Source organism: Salvelinus namaycush, chromosome 1 (assembly GCF_016432855.1).
Source record: "Salvelinus namaycush isolate Seneca chromosome 1, SaNama_1.0, whole genome shotgun sequence".
NCBI lineage: Eukaryota > Metazoa > Chordata > Actinopteri > Salmoniformes > Salmonidae > Salvelinus > Salvelinus namaycush.
The window spans coordinates 18,642,629-18,660,348 of NC_052307.1; the positions used below are offsets into that span (position 1 = coordinate 18,642,629).

The 17,720-nt window shown below is 41.5% G+C and overlaps 1 protein-coding gene across 1 annotated transcript; it reads left to right on the top strand.

The window, feature by feature from the left end:
* Positions 1-1,662: 1,662 nt before the first annotated feature.
* Positions 1,663-17,412, top strand: prlrb (prolactin receptor b). Its single transcript, XM_038997307.1, has 7 exons — positions 1,663-1,826; positions 2,258-2,427; positions 3,726-3,898; positions 4,132-4,273; positions 16,126-16,222; positions 16,340-16,409; positions 16,588-17,412. Exons 1-7 carry the CDS (start codon positions 1,663-1,665, stop codon positions 17,410-17,412), a joined length of 1,641 nt encoding a protein of 546 aa, XP_038853235.1.
* The last annotated feature ends 308 nt before the right edge of the window (positions 17,413-17,720 follow it).

The following is a 17,720-nucleotide window of genomic DNA, read 5'->3' on the forward strand; positions in this document are numbered from 1 at the left end:
TATAAAGTGTCATTGTTAGAATGTTAATATCACAAACAGAACCAGATTTAGGAGGGCATGTCATTTTTTGAATGATTTCCCCGTTACCCCTCTCGACAGTTGAGCCTGCTCTGTAGTGATGGGCATTCCGAGTCTTTGAGCCGGCTCATTTGGCTCCCAAATCGCTCTTTGTTCAAAATGTATAAAGCCCAAAAGGCTGCCATTATGTCAGATGGTGAAATGCGTGTTCAAATACATTTTTACCTGGCCAAATTATTAGATGGCCTTTTTTTACCCACTGAAAAAAATCAGCGTGGAGCAGATTGAGGCTTTCTCCCCACTGCTCTAAAGATGATTCACCATCTTTAGATCAGGGCTCTCCAACCCTATTCCTGGAGAGCTACCCTCGTGTAGGTTTTCACTCCCACTCTATTCCTGGAGAGCTACCCTCCTGTAGGTTTTCACTCCAAGTAATAATAAACAATGTAAACAATATTGTGCCCGAGTGGTGCAGTGGGCTAAGAGCACTGCATCTCAGTGCGTCACTGCAGTCCCTGGTTCGAATCCAGGTTCCAGCACATCCGGCCGTGGTTGGGAGTCCCATAGGGTGGCGCACAATTGGTCCGGCATCGTCTGGGTTTGGCCGGGGTAGGCTGTCATTGTAAATAAGAATTTGTTCTTAACTGACTTGCCTAGTTAAATTTAAAAAAAAAAAAAAAAATTAGTGGGTTTGTGTGTGTGTGTGCAAGAGTGTCAGTGTAGGCATGATAGGCAGATATACTCTGAGTATACCAAACATTAGGAACACCTTCCTAATATTGAGTTTCACCCCTTTTTCCCTCAGAACAGCCTCAGTTTGTCAGGGCATGGACTCTACAAGGTGTCGAAAGCATTCCACAGGAATGCTGGTCCATGTTTCCAATGCTTTCCACAGTTGTCTGGATGTCCTTTGGGTGGTGGACCATTCTTGATACACACGGGAAACTGTTGAGCGTGAAACTCAGCAGTGTTGCAGTTCTTGCACCTACTACCATACCCTGTTCAAAGGCACAAATCTTTTGTTTTGCCCATTCACCCTCTGAATGAATCCATGTCTCAATTGTCTCAAGGCTTAAAAATCCTTCTTTAACCTATCTCCTCCCCCTTCATCTACACTGATTGAAGTGGTTTTAACCAGTGACATCAATAAGGACTCATTGCTTTCAACTGGTCAGTCTGTGTCATGGAAAGAGCTGGTGTTCTTAATGTTTTGTACACTCAGTGTACATGTAAACAGGGCTAAAAAGTGACTAGTAGCAGGAATATATAAATACTTATGGTAATATATTAATGGCAACATTAAATGTGAACAGGAGTAATAGTCACTAGTAACAGGATAAATAGATTGAAGCTAATGGTAATCGCAATCAATAATCAATTAACAGTATTGTAGTGGTAGTTATACATCTAATCAAAAATAATTTTAGCAGTAGTTGTTAACCATTTACCAGTCTTATGGCTAGGGGGATAGAAGCTGTTTAGAAGTCTGTTGGTCTGAGCCTTGATACACCGGTACCGCCTGCCGGACAGGAGCACGGGAGAACGGTCCATGTCTCGGGTGGCTGGAGTCTTTGTACATTTTTTCGGGAATATAAATATAGATGTTCCCCAACATGTTATGTGCAGGTAGATTGTCATGCGCTAATGTCCAGCTGTGGCATGTGTGTGCACCCAGGTATCTCTCACCCAGGGAAACCTGTGCTCATCAACTGTAGATCCCCTGAGAAGGAGACCTTTACATGCCGGTGGGACCCTGGTTTTGATGGAGGACTACCCACAACCCACCACCTCTATTACCAGAAAGAAGAGTTCGTAGCACTCATTTTAATCATTTATATTTTTGTGTCCACTGTTGATTTGTAGGTCTAGAGTCAAGACCACTCTTATTATGATTATATGGTGGTAGTTCTAGTTACCCAGCTTCAACATTATTGATATGTGTACTGAAGCTGTCCTGTGTCAGCACTGAACACCATTGAAATCCACTGACTGTAGAAAAGTACTAGCTCAGTCTCCATACTTATCACGTGCAAGATCAGTCAACTGAGTACACAACTTTGTTGGTGAGTTACCTCTGACAGCCCCAATCAGCCCTGCATTGCAAAACAGCCTTGAGTGTTCACGTGTTGTATTTATCTACATTGATGTAATGCAAGTTTACTGTGATGCCCGCACCAGCACACATCACCAGCATTCACCCCTATGAATGTCAGAAAAGGTCTTGTTTGTCTTTGTGCAGCTCCGATGGAATGTACGAGTGTCCAGATTACCAAGCTGCAGGGAGCAACTCGTGCTTCTTCAACAAGAGCCACACCTCTATATGGGTCAACTACAACATCACAGTGGTGGCCATCAACTCTCTGGGCAGCACTGTCTCTGACCCGCTGGAGGTGGATGTTATGTATATTGGTAAACTGCTCTACTGGTGTTAGAAATAATCAACCGTTCATTCATGTATTAACATTAGTTTTTTAATTAGTTGACACTTTAGGTAGCAGAGCTTGCAGCGCACAAACCTACAGTAGAATATTCATCAGTCACCATATGTCAATTTACTATAAAGAAGTATCCCTGAGATCAACTTGGGAGAATAGAAAAATACTCACTGACTGGTTTGGACACAGGAACCACCTGAACTTACTGGACTAGAATGAGGATGAACTGGTTTGGGTCATGTGCACAACTTAGATCATGTTTCATATCTTGTAGTATGTGATTACATGCTCTCGACCCGACTGTGTAGACTCTGGCTTACTTGTTGTTTGTTTTGGCATAGGATAAATGCAAAGAAAACAAATTTAGTTATTGATGTGATACTTTATTGACATGTGGCTGGATCTACTCCATTATGACCAAAAAACAAACAAATCATTGAAAAACAGGAAAACAAAATATTACTATGTTTAGATTTTACATTTATAAAACCTGATTTGATTTGCATATGTTTGAGCGAACATCCATTCTTATGTCTATATAGAGCAGGGATGGGCAAAACATCTGAACTCATCACGAAGGGCTGCAGGGACTTGCGGGTTTGTGTACCCACATCCATACCCACATACTGTATGCAGTCAGAGCCGGCCCTAGCCTTTTGGAAATTGACAGCGGAGGGAACGTTTTAGAGTTCATTTCCTGTAATGCTACACATTTTGCCATGGGGCGTAGAGAACATTTTGCAGTTTTGAAGGAAGTTCGCGGCAATTCTACATATTTTGCCATGGGGCAGAGAGGAAAATGTGCGGTTTTACAACTAATTTCCTGCAATTCTACATATTTTGCCATAGGGTGAAGAGAAATGTTTGCAGTTTTTTATATGATATCTGAGTGATAGTGATAAACAAAATCAATGGGGGGCCCCCCGGTTGGTAATTCGACCATGGTTACTACAAGTTTAGATAGCTGGCTAGACTAATTTACAAATCTAAAACATTTTAGCTGACATGGGTTAATTGAGCGACTGTCAGTGAATGACATAAGAGAAAAGCTGCTGATGCACAACCACATTTCGAAATTGCACCTTGTGTATTCTACTATTCCAATTGTCAACAGTAAGTTGAGACCCCGACTGAGGTCTCCACAATCTGCGAGTCTACAGAAGGTGGGGTGGGCCTTCAGTTGCCCATCCCTGATATAGAATTTACTGAATATGGATCAAGCCTATTGGAGCCCTACAGAAATGAATTGTGTTCTATCTGTGCTTCATGCAGTCCAGCCCAATGCCCCAGAGAATGTGACAGTGTCTGTGGTGGAGACTGAGGAGAGTCCACACCTCCTGGTGAAATGGGAGCCCCCTCATGAGGCCGACACACGCTCTGGCTGGATCACTCTTACCTACCAACTACGGCTGAAACGACAGAATAAGAAGGAGAGCGAGTGGGAGGTGTGTGTGTGTGTGGATGGGTTACTCTATAGAGTAGACAGACAAGGCAAAAAGAGATAAATTTGATAAATTCCCTGTTTTTTATTTTACTCTCATTGTAGTTTACTCCGTGAGGGTCAAGTTAGAAATGTAAACTTATTTATTAACTGTTTAGTTTCCATTTAGTTGATGTTATATATAAACAGTTGGTCAGGTCCAGGCTCTTCTTAGTTTCCTTATATTTGTCTTTATAGGAGTATGCCTCAGGGAAGCAGACCCAGTTGATCATCTACAGTCTGCATCCAGGAGAGGTCTACATGGTCCAGCTTCGCTGTAAACTAGACCATAGCCTCTGGAGCGAGTGGAGCACCACTACACACACAGAGGTCCCTGACTGTAAGATTTTTTTATGATTATTTTATTTCCCTCAATAAGTTGCAGAGCTCAATGGTTCTATGCTATCTTGGTCCTTACTGTACCACTTTGTGGCATCCAAGGTGGTTGATGTACAGATGGGATCAAGGTTAAGTGTCCACCAGTAAGAGAATTTCAGATAAGCAGAAAGTGCATAGTGAACATACTTGGACATACAATACTTACTGTTGATATACAGCAGGGTTGTGCTCAATTCAGAATTTTGGAACTGACTCTTATTCAACTCATGAGTTAAAATTGGGAGAGGCTATACGAACACGTCTGCAGGGTAGGGGAGTAACGGATCACATTTGAACTGTAACTGTAACCCGTTACGTTACCAGCAAAAAATTGTATTCAGATTGCAGATACTTTTGAAAAACGACATGATTACTTCTAGGATTACTTTAAAATTCAGAAAGGATGTTGCAAAAATAATGTGACAACTTTTCTATAAGTCAGAGACCACTGATGACACACCAAATTTGTCTGATGGATTGCGAGAAAAGAGCAGGAATAGGCTAACGTCCAAGCTATGTCTTCCAATGGTGTAGCAGTCGTGTAGCATATAGGAGACACGGATAGCATTTATTAATATCTAGGCTACATAGGGCATTGGTGTGAATCACACTACTGCTCTCATTTGTCAATTTGATCTTTACGGAGACTGATTGCTGTGGATGGCTGTTCACAAATGTACATATGTGTATTTTAACCCAATAATGGTTGAATTGAAGAAATTTAAACTGCCTATCAATCATTGTTTTTGTGACCAGGGGTGTATTCATTACGGAAACCGTTTACCGTTTAAGCAAAACAAGAGTTTCTATTGAAAAAATTCAGGTAGGTCCCTCCCCGTTCCGTTTGCTTCCGTTTAAGAAAGGTTTTGCAACAGCTGCAGTGGTAGTGCGGATCCCACCCAGCCTATCAAATAAAAGTTTGAGTTCCTCCCTTCTAAACTGCCCCGTGGTATTGTGCTCCATACTGTCATAAACAAGTTTAATTTAAGAACACCACAAGTGGGGCTTTTATTGCTCAATCTAATTCGTGCTGATTCAAAAATAAAATGTCCATAGGCCTAAACAGACACATGCTCAAACTGGTGCACTTTTGATAGACTTAAACAGCTGCAAATTATCGAGATATCAAAGTGTCACCAACAAAAAGGTAAACAATAGGCCTATAGCAAATGCAGCATATGGCATACATTTTTCACATGCAAATGGCACTTTTCGGTAGTGCTCAAAGCATGCCATTTTTAGAGCAGAATTCCTTTTTCAACTCGAATCAATGAGCCAAATCAGTCCTCGATGACAACAAAATCATTAACAGAGTAGGCTAATTAGTCCTTAGTTTTGGGGTTATGCTCAGGTAAAACAATTTGGTTTATCTGTATTTCCAAGTCCTATTCTTGAAGATCAAGGGGTATTAAATTAATTGGAATGACTGGAAATCTGACAGACTTTGGTTTTTAATGTAAAGATATAATTTAATCATATTATTATCTGTAGTAGAAAGCAATGGGTTAGAAGAAGCCTACATAACCAACCCATAAAGAAAAATACATCAATTTATGGCCAGCTATGTAAAATTTGACATTAATTTATCCTACAATAGATGTCGTTCAATTGCTAATATACATTTGTTGTCTTCTTCTAAGGCCTCTTAAGCAGGTAGGTTGATGTTATTGGGATGAGTCTTGTCTTTGAGGCAGAACTGAGCGATCTCCATTAGATGGGCCAGCTGCAAAGTCAAAATTGGCTATATTGTAAAAAAAAAAAAAAAAATTTGCTTTGTGGTCTCAATTTAAAGTTAGGGTTAGGCATTAAGGTTAGCAGTGTGGTTAGGTTTAAAATCAGATTTTATGACTGGCTGTGCCAAATAATAAACATGGGACCACGCAGCCATCATACCGCTCAGGAAGGAGACGCGTTCTGTCTCCTAGAGATGAACGTACTTTGGTGTGAAAAGTGCAAATCAATCCCAGAACAACAGCAAAGGACCTTGTGAAGATGCTGGAGGAAACATTTATATCCACAGTAAAACAAGTCCTATATCGACATAACCTGAAAGGCCGCTCAGCAAGGAAGAAGCCACTGCCCAAAACCGCCACAAAAAAGCCAGACTACGGTTTGCAACTGCACATGGGGACAAAGATCGTACTTTTTGGAGAAATGTCCTCTGGTCTGATGAAACAAAAATATAACTGTTTAGCCATAATGACCATCATTATGTTCGGAGGAAAAAGGGGGAAGCTTGCATGTCGAAGAACACCCTCCCAACCGTGAAGCACGGGGGTGGCAGCACCATGTTGTGGGGGTGTTTTGCTGCAGGAGGGGACTGGTGCATTTCACAAAATAGATGGCATCATGAGAGAGGAAAATTATGTGAATATATTGAAGCAACATCTCAAGACATTAGTCAGGAAGTTAAAGCATGGTCGCAAATGGGTCTTCCAAATGGACAATGACCCCAAGCATACTTCCAAAGTTGTGGCAAAATGGCTAAAAGACAACAAAGTCAAGGTATTGGAGTGGACATCAGAAAGCCATGACCTCAATCCTATAGAACATTTGTGGGCAGAACTGAAAAAGCGTGTGTCAGCAAGGAGGCCTACAAACCTGACTCAGTTACATCAGCTCTGTCAGGAGGAATGGGCCAAAATTCACCCAACTTATTGTGGGAAGCTTGTGGAAGGCTACCCAAAACGTTTGACCTACGTTAAACAATTTAAAGGCCATGCTACCAACTACTAATTGAGTGTATGTAAACTTCTGACCCACTGGGAATGTGATGAAAGAAATAATAGCTGAAATAAATCATAATCTCTGCTATTATTCTGACATTTCACATTCTTAAAATAAAGTGGTGATCCTAACTGACTTAAGACAGAGAATTTTTACTAGGATTAAATGTCAGAAATCGTGAAACTGAGTTTAAATGTATTTGGCTAAGGTATATGTAAACTTCCGACTTCAACTGTACTACAAAGCATAGCGCCATCATTTTCAGTACAGGGCTACAACTGCACAATGAACTTGAATACCTTTAAACAGTGAAATATAATATAATGATGTACCATACACCTATACAATTGCAGGGCATATAAATGACGCACGGGGGGAAATTATCCAATACAAATACAGGGTTAAATGTCTGAAATGATATGACAACCACAACAGAGCTAGACAGCTCACAGTAGCTAGCTCGCAGTAGAAACTACTAGTTAGCGTAACCATAAATTTGACATTATCGTCGCAGAGTGCATCTTCAGACATAAACACCTTTTTAATTTATTTAACTAGGCAAGTCAGTTAAGAACAAATTCTTATTACAATGACGGCCTACCAAAAAAGGCCTCCTGTGGGACGGGGGCTGGGATTAAAAATATAGGACAAAACACACATCATGACAAGTGAGACACCACAACACTACATAAAGAGAGCCCTAAGACAACAACATAACATGGCAGCAACACATGACAACCCAGCATGGTAGCAACAACACATGACAATATGGTAGAAACACAACATGGTAGCAGCACAAAACATGGTACAAACATTGGGCACAGACAACAGCACAAAGGCAAGAAGGTAGACACTACAATACATCACATGAAGAAGCCACAACTGTCAGTAAGTGTCCATGATTGAGTCTTTGAATGAAGAGATTGAGATAAAACTGTCCAGTTTGAGTGTTTTTAAAAAAAGCTCGTTTCAGTCGCTAGCTGCAGCGAACTGAAATGAGGAGCGACCCAGGGATGTGTGTGCTTTGGGGAACTTTTAACAGAACGGGTGTTGTATGTGGAGGATGAGGGCTGCAGTAGGTATTTCAGATAGGGGGGAGTGAGGCCTAAGAGGGTTTTATAAATAAGCATCAACCAGTGGGTCTTGCGACGGGTATACAGAGATGACCAGTTTACAGAGGAGTATAGAGTGCAGAGATGTGTCCTATAAGGAGCATTGGTGGCAAATCTGATGGCCGAATGGTAAAGAACATCTAGCCACTCGAGAGCACCCTTACCTGCCGATCTATAAATTACGTCTTCGTAATCTAGCATGGGTAGTATGGTCATCTGAATCAGGGTTAGTTCGGCAGCTGGGGTGAAAGAGGAGCGATTACGATAGAGGAAACCAAGTCTAGATTTAACCTTAGCCTGCAGCTTTTATTTTTATTTATTTTTGTTGTACTTTTTACCCCTTTTTTCTCCCCAATTTCGTGATATCCAATTGGTAGGTAGTCTTTTCCCATCGCTGCAACTCTCGTACGGACTCTGGAGAGGTGAAGTTCAGGAGCCATGCGTCCTCCGAAACATGACCCTGCAAAGCCGTACTGCTTCTTGACACACTGCTCGCTTAACCCGGAAGCCAGCCGCACCAATGTGTTGGAAGAAAACACAACTGGCGACCGAAGTTAGCGTGCATGCACCCGGCCCGCCACAAGAGCACGACGGGACAAGGACATCCCGGCCAGCCAAACCCTCTAAACCGGACGACGCTGGGCCAATTGTGCGCCGCCTCATGGGTCTCTTATGTTCGTGGCCGGCTGCGACACAGCCTGGGATCGAACTCGGGTCTGTAGTGATGCCTTAGACCGCTGCACTACACGGGAGGCCCATAGACAGTGTACCATCTAGCCATACTCCCAAGTACTTGTATGAGGTGACTACCTCAAGCTCTAAAACCCTCAGAGGCAGTAATCACACTGGTGGGGAGAGGGCCATTCTTCTTACCAAACCACATGACCTTTGTTTTGGAGGTGTTCAGAACAAGGGTTAAGGGCAGAGAAAGCTTGTTGGACACTAAGAAAGCTTTGTTGTAGAGTGTTTAACACAAAATCCAGGGAGGGCCAGCTGAGTATAAGACTGTATCATCTGCATATAAATGGATGAGAGCGCTTCCTACTGCCTGTACTATGTTGTTGATGCAAATTGAGCAGTGCGTAGGGTCCTATGATCGAGACTTGGGGTACTCCCTTGGAGACTTTGATAGGGTAGTTAGCAAACCAGGCCAAAGACCCCTCAGACACCAATACTCCTTAGCCGGCCCAAAAGAATGAAATGGTTTACTGTATCAAAAACTTTGGCCAAGTCAATAAAAATATCAGCACAACATTGCTTAGAATCAAGGGTAATGGTGACATCGTTTAGGACCTTTAAGGTTCCAGTGACACATCCATAACCTGAGCAGAAACCAGATTGCATACCAGAGAGAATACTATAGACATAAAAAAAGCCAGTCAGTTGATTATTGACAAGTTTTTCCAACACTTTTGATAAACAGGGCAAAATAGAAATTGGCCTATAACAGTTAGGATCAGCATGATCTCTCCCTTTAAATAGAGGACGCACCATGGCTGCCTTCCAAGCAATGGGAACTTCCCCAGAGAGGAGAGACAGGTTAAAAAGGTCAGATACAGGCTTGGCGATATTAGGGGCTGCAATCTTAAAGAAGAAACGATCCAAACCATCTGACCCAGATTGTTTTTTGGGGTAAAGTTTAAGGAGGTCCTTTAGCACCTCAGACTCAGTGACTGCCTGCAGGGAGATACTTTGTAGTGGGGAAGGGGAGGGAGGAGCATTAGAGCTAGTTGCATTAGAAGGGGTGGGAGATGAGGAAATGTTGGACGGGCAATGAGGCATGGCTGAGTCAAATAGGAATCCTGACTTAATGAAGTGGTGATTAAAGACCTCAGCCATGTGCTCCTTGTCAGTAACAACCACATCAACATTAAGGGACATGGGCAGCTGTGAGAAGGAGGGTTTATTCTCCATGTCTTTAACTGTATTCCAGAATTTCTTGGGGTTAGACCCACAGAGAGAACTGCTCCTTAAAGTAACTAACTTTGGCCTTCCGGATAACCTGCGTGCACTTATTTCTCATTTGCCTGAACGAGAGCCAGTCAGCCCGAGTATGCGTGGGCCTCCCGAGTGGTGCAGTGGTCTAAGGCACTGCATTGCAGTGCTAGCTGTACCACTAGAGATTCTGGGTTCAAGTCGCAGCCAGCTGCGACCGGGAGACCCATGGGGCGGCACACAAATGGCCCAGCGTCGTCCAGGTTAGGGGAGGGTTTGGCCGGCAGGGATGTCCTTTTCCCATCGCGCACTAGCGACTCCTGTGGCGGGCCGGGAGCAGTGCACAATGACACGGTAGCCAGGTGTACGGTGTTTCCTACGACACATTGGTGCGGCTGGCTTCCGGGTTAAGTGGGCATTGTGTCAAGAAGCAGTGCGGCTTGGTTGGGTTGTTTTGATAAATCCCCAACGTGAAAAAACTATTGGAACTACTTCCGTGTTTAACCACTAGGTTTTAAGTCAGTCGTCCTGAAATATATAAATATGTACTTGCGTATCAATAAGGACGCACACTGTCCTTGGCTAACACATTGAAAACTAACTGGTGGGAAAACGCAAGGATGGCTGGAACTTTCTCTCACTTGACTTCTCTCGAGCTGATCTTCTTCTCTGAGCTTGAGATCGCCCAGCATGCTCTGCTCCACTTCACCGGTGAGTTACAGCTCGTATATGATGAACTAACATTACTAATATGATTAAATACAAATAATTCACAGCCTTTCGTACAGTAACTGTAAAAGATTACATTTAGAAAGTAACGTAAATGTAATCCGTTACAGCTGGCCTGCACGCCTGGTGCACAAATTGTATGTTGCGCAGCTGAGAGTCAAGTGGAGACTAATGGATTTGGTTCAGTCAGTTGTCATGACGTGGCCCTCTTTGGGTATAGCGAGTACCATCCCCCTCTCTCACCACCTCTCTCTTCCCCCTGCACCCAGGTTCTGTTATCTCAGGTTGCAAATTCCTAGAGGAGACTCTCCTCATGGCCAGGCAGTATACAGAGAGAGAGTTTCACAGTAGAACAAAGGAACTTATTCTACATCACAGAACTTGAGAACTGAACAATATCCATGTTTTAGAGAATGTGTAACCGGTCGGTGGAGAAGCCAGCTACGACCGGTCCATTTTGTTTCATGTTGTGACCTCATTGAAAGACAATACAGCCACATTACCATAACTCTGTTTATACAAGAGTCTCCGTTATGAGATTTTCATCTAATTATAGTATAAAATGAATGAGTAAAGATGAAACTATTTGAAATTATGTAATGTCATTTTGAACCATTAATGTGAGAGAATTGTATTCCCTTCAAAGTTTAACTAAGTCATTGGCCCGCCCCCGTGAGCACAGACATGATCTGGCTCATGGGACACCCCTTTTCTACTGTTCTGAATAAAACCCCCACCTGGAGAAATCCTCTTTAGACCATGCGTACCTCGATCACAGGTTTGAGTAAAGACCACAAAAACCTCAGTATAAGCTAAGGGTGTAATGGTTGTTGAATTCCTAACCAAACCACGTGGAGCATTGGCTACACGGGTGGAAATGGTTCAACTCTGAGACTATCGATACCGACAGAATAAGAGCAAATCTTCGATACTAATTACTAGTCTGCAGCTAGGAATTATGTCGAGCTGGAATGTGAAGACCAACAACTGCCGAAAAAACTATTCTATAAGAACATTTCTGAATGGGACTCTGAAGTATCCATTCTAATCACGAGAGACTTCATGGGAGCAGAGAGAGACGGGTGGATGAACTTTCCAACAGAAAGAGGGACGATTCCAACAGAGATCACGACGACACACTGAGCGTCAATATATATTGATTGCAATTATTCCCGAATGAGTGAGTGTTCATGTGCAAAGGATTAGTATTTCAATCAATATAATTATCAACTGTGTAGTGACTCTTGTAATTCCCGCCCTTCTCAGTCCACACCCACTTCCCTTTGTCCACCAAGCCGCCATATCGGCTTAGCCCACTAGGGAACCTCCCCTATCATTTCATTGTAACCATATCTAATGTTTGTTTGTTTGTTTGTTTATGCATTTCTGTGATTATTTAGTTAGTTAGTAAATAAATGATTAAGACAATTGGTGTATGGATGATTCATAGTAAAGGCTGGGTTCGTGCAGATAACCAACAATTTACGACGTTTGTAATGAGACTAACGTGAGGTAAAGAATAATTCATTAATTAGAAGACTAATTGATCAGATATTGAAATATCTGAAGTTATATTAGGAAAATTATAACTTTGTAATCTGAAGATTTTCCTTGGTGCCCTGACTTCCTAGTTAATTACATTTACATGATTAGTTTAATCACGTAATAATAATTACAGAGAATTGATTTGATAAAATAAGTCTTCAATTTAATGATGCCAAAGACACGACACAGTCGTCCTGATGAGCCCCTCCCAGCAAGATATACTGAACAGAAATCTAAACGCAACATGCAACAATTTCAAGATTTTACTGAGTTACAGTTCATTATAAGGAAATCAGTCAATTTAAATAAATAAATTAGGCCCTATGAATTTCTTATGACTTGGCAGGGTCGCGGACATGGGTGGGCCTGGGATGGCATAGGTCCACCCACTGGGGAGGCAGGCCCAGCCAATCAGAATTAGTTTTTCCCCACTTAAGGGCTTTATTACAGACAGAAATAGTCTTCAGTTTCATCAGCTGTCCCGATGGCTGGTCTCAGACGATCCCGCATGTGTAGAAGCCAGATGCGGAGGTCCTGGGCTGGCGTGTTTACAAGTAGGCTGCGGTTTTTAGTCCGGTTGGATGTACTGCCAAATTCTCTAAAACGACTTTGGCGGTGGCTTATGGAAGCAACAGCTCTGGTGGACATTCCTGCAGTCAGCATGCCAATTGCACGCTTCCTCAAAACTTGAGACATCTGTGGCATTGTGTTGAGACAAAACTGCACATTTTAGAGTGGCCTTTTATTGTCCCCCAGCACAAGGTGCACCTGTGTAATGATCATGCTGTATAATCAGCTTCTTGGTATAGTACAAGAGAAATAAGAGTTTTGTGCATATGGTACACTTCTGGGATCCTTTATTTCTGCTTATGAAACATGGGACCAACACTTTACATGTTGTGTTCATATTTTTGTTCAGTATAGTTTATTCTGGCTAGCTGGCAACAACAGCAGCAGCATTGCGCTAGTTAAAACCTGTAAAAGAAAGTGGTTAATTTCGATGGGTGAGGTATAAATAAATTGTAGTATTGGTCACCATCTGGATGTCCCCTTGACATGCCAATTAGTTAACATAAGGACAAGCCGTTGCGAATGACCAGTGCAAGGGTGTTGCTAGCCTGTTTGCTACGGGTGACAGAATAGGCTAGTACTTGCCGACGTGAGTTGCTTCCCACTGGGAAGCTGTATCACATGTCGGCGGTGTTAAAGTGGCATTTTTTTCCCATCTCATTTGATTTCATTTTGAGAAGGATAACAGCCTTCACAAGAAATAACTTGTAGTATTGGTATTGAGTACTAGTAACAGTCGGGATGTCACCGTTTATATAGTTTACTGCTCAATGGGGAGAGTATGCACTGCAAGCCGGTAACAAGTGTCCTTCGCTCCCGCAGTAAGGAGGGAAGTAGCTGGATAGTGTAGCCAATATCAGGCCAGGGTGACAGCTAAAGCATATGTATTGTAGCGATATTCACCGTAAATGTAGAACTATGGCATTAACCTCTAAATTTTTGTAAATAAAAAAATAACAATTACTCCTGATAAAGATGGAATGATTCTGAACAAGCTCGCAAGTTCCAACTTCGGCAGACAAGTTTTTAATTATCCCTGAAGTTTCGAGCCAAATCTTTAAACTAGCTAGCTGGGAAGGGCTCATCAGGACGACTGACTGAACTAAATTCTTTCGGCGACTCTTGTTGCGCGACATACGTCATCAATTAGAGCACCAGGTGTGTACGTAAAGCCTCTCCCATTCAATTCTAATTTAATTGGCCACAAAATGTTATTTTAGTTTGAGTGACAGGATGTAAAATGTAATTCAGTGCAATTCATAAAACATGAGAGTTTCATTGAATCTGACGCGTCACACTTCCAGATCCCAAAGAATATATATTTTTCTCTGGAAACAATGTTCACATACTCTTTTAACCTTAGTACTTAGAGTAGCCAATTATATTTCCACAAACCATTTTTTTTGTTTGGCTTCTTTTTGAAGGCTTTATGGTCAACTTGAGGGTTAAACTAATGCATTCTGGGAAAATTTAGGTGATTAATTAAATATAATATTTGTATACAGGTTTTGTTATTCTTAATCATTAAATGTAATAGTTTGTCCTGAAAATCAAATGTTTCAACAATATTTTAGATGCATATACAGTACCAGTCAAACATTTGGACACACCTACTCATTCAAGGGTTTTTCTTTATTTTTTACTATTTTCTACATTTTAGAATAATAGTGAAGACATCAAAACTATGGAGTCATGTAGTAACCAAAAAAGTGTTAAACAAATCAAAATATATTTTATATTCTTCAAAATAGCCACCCTTTGCGTTGATGACAGCTTTGCACACTCTTGGCATTCTCCCAACCAGCTTCACCTGGAATCCTTTTCCAACAGTCTTGAAGGAGTTCCCACATATGCTGAGCACTTGTTGGCTGGTTTTCCTTCACTCTGCGGTCCAACTCATCCCAAACCATCTCAATTGGGTTAAGGTCGGGTGATTGTGGAGACCAGGTCATCTGATGCAGCATTCACTCTCCTTCTTGGTTAAAAAGCCCTTACACAGCCTGGAGGTATGTTGGGTCATTGTCCTGTTGAAAAACAAATGATAGTCCCATTAAGCACAAACCAGATGGGATGGCGTATCGCTGCCGAATGCTGTGGTAGCCATGCTGCTGTGGTAGCCACTTAAGGCACATTTAAGTGTGCCTTAAATTTTAAATAAATCACTGACAGTGTCACCAGAAAAGCACCATCACACCTCCTCCTCCATGCTTCATGGTGGAAACCATACATGCAGAGATCATCTGTTCACCTATTCTGTGTCTCACAAAGACACGGCGGTTGGAACCAAAAATCTCACATTTGGACTCATCAGACCAAAGGACAGATTTTCAGCGGCCTAATGCCCATTGTTTGTGTTTCTTGGCCCAAGCAAGTCTCTTCTTCTTATTGGTGTCCTTTAGTAGTGGTTTCTTTGCAGCAATTCGACCATGAAGGCCTGATTTCATGCAGTCTCATCTGAACAGTTGATGTTGAGATGTGTCTGTTACTTGAACTCTGTGAAGTATTTATTATGGTTGCAATTTCTGAGGCTGGTAAGTCTAATGAACTTATCCTCTGCAGCAAGGGTAACCCTGGGTCTTCCTTTCCTGTGGTGGTTCTCATGAGAACCAGTTTCATCAGCGCATTAAGAAGGAAAGAAATTCCACAAATTAACTTTTATCAAGGCACACATGTTAATTGAAATGCATTCCAGGTGACTACCTCATGAAGCTGGTTGAGAGAATACCAAGAGGTCGGCTACTTGATTTCAAAATCTAAACCAAGTAAACAGGCTATGTTTAACACCTTTTTGGTTACTACATGATTCCATATGTATTATTTCATAGTTTTGATGTCTTCACTATTATTCTACAATGTAGAAAATAGTCAAAATAAAGAAAAACCATTGAATGAGTAGGTGTGTCCAAACTTTTGACTGGTATTGTATATAATGACATGTTTTATGTACAAGATGTATATTTGTGTAGATTGCACCTTATATAGAATAGGCATTTTAATTTCACTGAATTAAATTATATTTCCTTTAATTAAAATTTGAATTGCAATTCTGTATCCTGTTTACTACTTCAATTCAAACTCAATGATTGAATTGGAATTCATGAGGCATTCTCAATTACATCTGAATTGAACACAACCCTGATATAGAGTATGCATTTGAAATTCAGTCTGAAGCGGTTCTCTCCCATGTGTTTTGTAGACATTCTGAAGGAGCGATCGATCTGGATTGTGGTCACCGTCTTTTCTGCTTTTATAATCCTGCTTGTTACCTTCACCCTGGCCATGAAGAGAAAATAGTATATATTTTCCTTAAACAGAATATTTTCAAAGTTTTATTTTCAAACGATCCATAATATATTCAAATTGTGAGTACAATTAAAAACTCTTCTTTTACTCTTTTTTTTTTGTCCCAGTGTGAAGCATTGTCTTCTGCCTCCTGTTCCTGGTCCAAAGATATCAGGACTAGATACACAACTCCTCAAGGTAAAGTGCAATATACTTGTCTATCTTATACTAAATTCTTCTTTTGCTCTTCTCCCAACCACCAGACATCACAGCCACTAAACACACAAATTATTCAGAGCATGAATTTAGACATGCAGGTCTACATGTTAATATTTCCCTCTTCCAGTATTGTTCATCTTATGCAACTCTCTTCCAGAGTGGGCGGTCGGAGGACATTTTAAGCTCTCTGATCAACCAGAGCTTTCCTCCCACCATATCCACTAAGGACCAGCAGGTGGACTATCTGCTGGTGTTTGATAGTGAACAGGTGACACCAGATCTTCAGAATGGACGAACAAGGACAAAGAACTCCATAGATCATGGTTGCTATAACCACAGCCTTTTGATGAAGGTTAATAATGAAGTAAAAGTTGGAAGCAGAGAGATGGTGGAACAGGGTTATTCTGAGGGGCTTGAATCTACTTTTAGGAAGACCAAGAGCCTGTCCACTGACGTTACATCTCACCCATGTCCTCAGAAGAAGCCATTCAACAATGTTACTGAAACGCCAAAGCAAGCGCCTGTTTCCAGCAAGTATCGATCCTTAAGCCATCATAAAGATCTCTGGGACAGCTTAGCCAGACATCTAGACTACAGGGAAACAGTGGTCAAGAGCCAATCAAACTGTGATGACAAACATAATTTGTCATCACAGAATATTGTGACTCCCTCGAAGGCCATTGGTTGTGTGGAGGTTCAGAGGTGGACAAAGAGCATAGGCCTACAGGTGCAGGTACCTGAGATGGATAAGAAGCAGGAGGACTATAGCAAAGTGAGTGTGGTGGAGAATGATAATATAGTGCTGCTCAAGAGAGAAACGGTCCCCCTCAATTGCACTTCCTGTAAGGTAAGAGGCAATCATTCAGAGAAATGTCTCCAGAAGCCATGTAAACCTAATATGACAGTGCCTGCAAAAGAGGGAGTGCATATAGGATCTAATGGTTATGTGGAGCCTGTCATTATCACACTTTATAAAATGTAATTGTCTGAAATTACATTTTTTTTTTTTTTTTTTTTTAATACTCGGGATTGTGGGAATTGACTATGTTCCTCAGGATATTGTTTTTGTATGTACTGTATACAGTGACTGGATAAATATGGTATTTTCTGATTAATGTATTTGAGAAACTCACCACAGGTTACACACAAGAAAGCAAACTCACTTAACTCTTGAATATGGATAGTTTTGGTGAATACATTTTTTCATTGTAATTGCTTTAAACAAGAATAACTGATTTGTTGTACAGCTTTGATCATTTTGATTTGGGGGCGGTTTTACTGCATTGACAC

Bases quoted from the DNA above. Each gene is read 5' to 3' on its own strand.
- prlrb (XM_038997307.1), top strand. From the start codon at position 1,663: ATGTCCAGCTGTGGCATGTGTGTGCACCCAGGTATCTCTCACCCAGGG. The intron at 4,274-16,125 runs GTAAGATTTTTT...TGTGTTTTGTAG, and splicing joins ACACACAGAGGTCCCTGACT to ACATTCTGAAGGAGCGATCG. The intron at 16,410-16,587 runs GTAAAGTGCAAT...ACTCTCTTCCAG, and splicing joins TAGATACACAACTCCTCAAG to AGTGGGCGGTCGGAGGACAT.